Raw genomic sequence first — 5,734 nt, 5'->3', positions numbered from 1 at the left:
ATGCAGAAAACGGAAGTGGAGAAAATATCAATGTGGACAGAGACACATGTATACATGTACATATATATGTGTGTGTACGTGTGCATATATATATATAAATATATATATAACACACACATATAACTATATACATACATACATATATATATATATATATATATATATATATATATATATATACATTATATATATTATATATATACATATATACACACATTTTTCTCCAGATTCCCACATGTATGCTATTTGAATTTAGAGAGGAATCTAGTACGAAAATATACGTTAACAGATCCAGTAAATAACCGTGTATATACATATCTACCACATATTATATATATACATATATATAAATATACATATACATATACATACATACATGTGTTCATGCATATATATATATATATATATATATACATACACGTGTATGCACATATATATATATATACACATGTGTGTGTGTGTGTGGACGTAATAACACGCATACACATACATACAATGCATGCATTCATTCATCCATACACAACCACTTCATGTTAATTTTTTTGTTTTTGTTCATACACTAGTAATCTTTATCAGTTTCACCTCAAAAGATAATCCACATCATATATACATACATACATATATATATATACACATATATAGATCTTATACACTACCCCAAACATACATATATATATATATACATACATACATATATATATATATATACACACATACATATATACATACATGCATATATATATATATATATATATATCGTCTGCAGTGTTTATAATTTTTGTGGTATTGTTTCTTTTGTCTTTTTGTTTATATATATATATGCACCTATATACATACATATATATATATACATTATTTGGAGGGTTTGTTTTTGATTTGTCTATGTGTTGTAATGATTATATATACATATATATACACATATATATATATATAGTTTCAAAGATTTGTCGTGCAAAGTATGTTGTAGTTTGATTCCTTTATATTATATATATATATACACATATATATATATACATATACATATATATATATATACATATATTATTATTATTATTATATATAGTTAACTTTAAAGCATGTTTTATTATATATATTGTTATTATTAACAATCATATTTTATACATATATATCCGTTGCTTTGATTGTTGATAACATGTTGATGATTATTATTTGCTTTGTTTTCTTTATATTTTTGTGATTCCAAATTTTTTTTTGTTTGTTTCCAAAACGCATTTTTTGCGATTTTGTGAAAAAAACACAATTATATATATGTATTGATACATATATATATAATTAGCTTTCAATTAGCAATAGGAATAATTGTAATAATAATAATAGTAATGATCCATTAGAAAAGTAATAATAGTACTTGGTAATAATCTCCAGCTGGTTACTTTTCCTTTATGTTTAGTTTTTATGTGTGTGCTTGTGGTCCTTTTTATTATTATTATTATCATGTTTTTCAAACGACAGCAGATTCGTTTCGTGGGACGAAGAATCGGCAATAAAACCTTTTCCATGAGTTTAGAGTTTTGCCAGTCCATATCCATACTCCAGATGTGATACCCACAATAATTGTCATTAAATATTTGATCATGAACACTGTGAAATCCGGCCAAGGACGCGAAGGGTCGCCTGTGTGGGGGCACGGGAAAAAATAGGTGACGCACACGCGTGAGTGCCATGAGACCATCCACTGGTCTCGGAAAGATTGTTCGTAAAAAAGACAGGCGATAACAATAGTGGCCGGTACTGTATAGAGAACGGAAAATATGCCGATTCGAACCATCAATTTTTCGAGTTTGTCCGTTTTAGTGCCGTCACTTTTCATAATGGTTCGTATTCGAAACAGAGAAACAAAGCCAGCCAATAAGAATGTGGTTCCAATTATCAAATATACAACGAGGGGTGCTAACACGAAGCCCCGTAATGCATCGACGTCGAATATCCCTGTAAAACACACTCCACTGAGAACGTCTCCATCTACTTGACCCATGGCGAGGATGGCTATCGTCTTTATTGCCGGTACAGCCCAAGCTGCGAGATGGAAGTACTGAGAATTGGCCTCTATCGCCTCGTGGCCCCATTTCATACCTGCAGCTAGAAACCAGGTGAGTGTGAGAATAACCCACCAAATCGAACTGGCCATGCTGAAAAAATAGAGCATCATGAAGAGAATGGTGCAGCCTTCTTTCTTGGTGCCTTGTGTGATGATAGAAACCATTTTCTCCGGCGCCAGATTTAGGCTGGGTGGATCGAATGGCTTGTTGCAAGCCACGCTGTCTCGCAGGGCAAAACCGACGACGTAAGCCAGCGCCACCATGAAGTAACATCCTGATAAGAATATGATGGGACGTTCTGGGTAACGGAATCGGGTCATGTCTATGAGAAAGGTGAGAACTGTAAATAAAGTCGATGCCATGCAAATTGCTGAACAAATACCAATCCACATTCGGGCGAAATCTCGTTTGTCAGGAGTGAAAAACATATCGTTGCAAGGAGCCCCACAGTCACGGTCTAAATAGTTTCCTACTTTGAGACGATAGTTTAAGGTTTTGGGCACTCGAAACTCTACTGGACAATGAAATCCGTATTCTGAGGAATTTAGGTTAGGTGAAAAGACATCATCCGTGTCGTGGTGGTCTTGTGTTGGACGGAAGGTTTTCATTTTGGTAGCTGGAGACGGAGTAGGGTCTGTAATGTTCTCACCCACACATAAACCCGATCTGGGAAATTTTTCACATCTTAGAGATTCGGGCCATTCAAAGCCGAATCTGTTCATAAGTTTTTCGCAGCCTTCCCGGGCTTGTTGACACATCTGTTGACAAGGTGGGATGGCGTGATCTAACATAGTACATACTGGCGCGTACATGGAGCAGAGGAAAAATCGCAGGTAAGGACTGCATTCTACTTTGACTAGCGGAAAAAATTGGTGAACTTCCAGGCCGGCATCATCCTGTTTCTGGTGATTCAGTATGTTAGGTAAGATGGTCATGTTGTATTGGATACCTTTGCATAAAGGTATCGTTATTGGTTCGCACCTGTCGTGAGTAGGAAACGCCTGAGGGTTATTTGCTCGGCGACTACTAAACGACTGTGCGGCAGATAATATTCCGCCATTGTAGTGAAGAGACAGCAAGAAACTACACACATACGCAACACCAATCACAAAATTCTTTCCTATTTGGTAAAACATCGTTGCAAATTAATAATATTGTTGTTGTTATGAATATATGTATTTTTTTACGTGGGTTGTTTGTGTGTTAATCCCAAAAAAAAATTTGAGAGAAAAACAAAAATTAAAATAAAATATTTTGAAAAGTGAATAAAGTTTATACAGAAGTGATTGTTGTTCTTGTTGCAATGGTTTTATGATTATAATATGGTGGTGGAGGTGGTGGTGATGTGATGATTGCGTATTTTCAAAATGTAACACAAGGAACTGGATAAACGGTATACCTCTCTCTCTATGTGTATACACATACACACATATTATATATATCTATATATATACACACGCGTAAAATGTATATATATATATATTATATATGCTTCAAAATATATATTAATCCAATCGTGAAAAAAATAGGAGGCTGGGTATTATTTGTCCTTTCTCTGTTAATTCCTCTTCTGTTAAATCCTGGTTCCTTCAGATATTTTAAATGTTTGTTCTTCACTGAAAGAAAAGAAGAAAAAAAAGCATTATTAGTATTATTAATATACTAATATTCTTATTATTATTACTAAAATTTTGTTAGTATTTCTGATTCTCATGTAAATCAAACCTCTCCCAAGTATAACCATGTATGTAAAATGAGCGCTGTAGTTTTGCTTGAAGCGTTATTTCTTTGACCTGTATTCTTCTGAAGATGGGCCACTCTGCCCGAAATATAAAGGTTTCTAAAAAACCTTCTGATTGTTAGAAGCTTCCCTTATTTCTCTCTCAATCACAAGATTTAGGGGTTTAGTCCCATTAGGTGGCATCTACTTCTAATATAGTCTCGGGACGACTAAAGCTTTATGAGTGGATTTGGTAGACGGAAACTGGAAGAAGCCTGTCCTGTATATGCATGTGTGTTGGTGCGTGTGTGTATGTGTATACGAGTGTGTGTGTGTGTGTGGTGTGTGGGTGTATGTTTGTGTGGTGTGGTGTATGTGTGTGTGTGGTGTGTTTGTGTGTGCATGTGTATGTGTATGGAGTATGTTTGTGTGGTGTGGTGTGTTTGTGTGTGCTTGTGTATGTGTATGGTCTACGTGTATGGTGTATGTTTGTGTGGTGCGGTGTTTGTGTGTGCTTGTGTGTGTATGTGTGTGTGTGGTGTTTGTTTGTGTGTATGTGTGTGTGTGTGTGGTGTGTTTGTGAGTGCTTGCGTGTGTGTATTTGGTGTGTACCGTATTTACTCGTACATAGGTTGCACTATTTTATACTGGGTTGTAACTGAAACAACATTATATATATATATGTGTATGTATGTAGGCGTGGGAGTGGCTGTGTGGTAGGAAGATTGCTTACGAACCACATGGTTCTGGGCTCAGTCCCACTACATGGCACTTTGGGCAAGTGTCTTCTACTAAAGCCACGAGCCGACCAGAGCCTTCTGATTGGATTTGGTAGACGGAAACTGAAAGAAGCCCATCGTATATATGTATATATATATATGTGTGTGTATATATATATGTGTGTGTGTGTGTGTATGTTTATGTATGTGTTTGTCCACCCTAAAATCGCTTGACAACCGATGCTGGTGTGTTTACGTCCCCGTAAGCTAGCGGTTCGGCTACAGAGACTGATAGAATAAGTACTAGGCTTACAAAGAATAAGTCCTGGGGACGATTTGCTCGACTAAAGGCGGTGCTCCAGCATGGCCACAGCCAAATGACTGAAACAAGTAAAAGAGAAAGAGAAGAGAGAGCATATATGTATGCATGTATGTAGATGTGGGTGTGTATATTTTGAAGAATCTAGTTTTCCATTTTTGTGCATGCGCGTGTCTTTTCTTTCTTTGTAGGGAAAGATATAAATGGCGGGCGGCGCCTTTGGCACCTTCGGAAAATATGAAATTCTATCTTTAACGAGGAAGACCCAGAGGAGAAGAAAGAAACGACCCCAAAATATGAAGGAAAACGAATCTTAATAGGGTTTATTTAAAAGGACCATTGCTACACAACAATAATAATAATAATGATGATAATTATAATAATAATAATCATAATAATAATAATAATACTAATAATAATAATAATAATAACAATAATAATAATAGTAATAATGATGATGATGATGATAATAATGATGGTGGTTTCAAATTCTGGCACAAGGCCAGCAATTTCAGCGGAGGAACTGTGTCGATTAAATCGACCTCGGTATATATTTTACCAATCGCGAAGGTTGAAAATATTATCATTATTATTTCTTTACACAACAAGACCTGAGATGAAAAGAAACGACAAAGCAACAACAGCAACAACAACAACAGTAGTAGTAGCAGCAGCAGCAGCAGCAGTAGTAGTAGTAGTAGTAGTAGTAGTAGTAGTAGTAGTAAGGGAAAGAAAGGGATCAGGATAGGGGATGATTTTGAAAATCAGGAATGTGTTAATCGACCAAATTTTATACAGAATTTCTTTATGTAAAATTTTTTGTCCAGTTCTAATGAGATTTCTTAGGTTTTCTTTTGATAACAATGATGGATGGATGATGGGAGGAGAGGATGATGATAAGAGGTGAAATTTTCCG

The 5,734-nt window shown here is 35.3% G+C and overlaps 1 protein-coding gene across 1 annotated transcript; it reads right to left on the bottom strand.

The window, feature by feature from the left end:
- Positions 1–1,400: 1,400 nt before the first annotated feature.
- Positions 1,401–3,673, bottom strand: LOC115227615 (frizzled-2-like). The gene has a single exon (XM_029798388.2). It carries the CDS (start codon positions 3,194–3,196, stop codon positions 1,463–1,465), a length of 1,734 nt encoding a protein of 577 aa, XP_029654248.1. The 5' UTR covers positions 3,197–3,673; the 3' UTR covers positions 1,401–1,462.
- Between the last annotated feature and the right edge of the window lie 2,061 nt (positions 3,674–5,734).

Source organism: Octopus sinensis, unplaced genomic scaffold (genome assembly GCF_006345805.1).
Source record: "Octopus sinensis unplaced genomic scaffold, ASM634580v1 Contig05261, whole genome shotgun sequence".
Taxonomy (NCBI): Eukaryota; Metazoa; Mollusca; class Cephalopoda; order Octopoda; family Octopodidae; genus Octopus; species Octopus sinensis.
The sequence above is the reverse complement of the archived record's forward strand: the minus strand, read 5'-3'. Positions and strand labels throughout refer to the sequence as shown.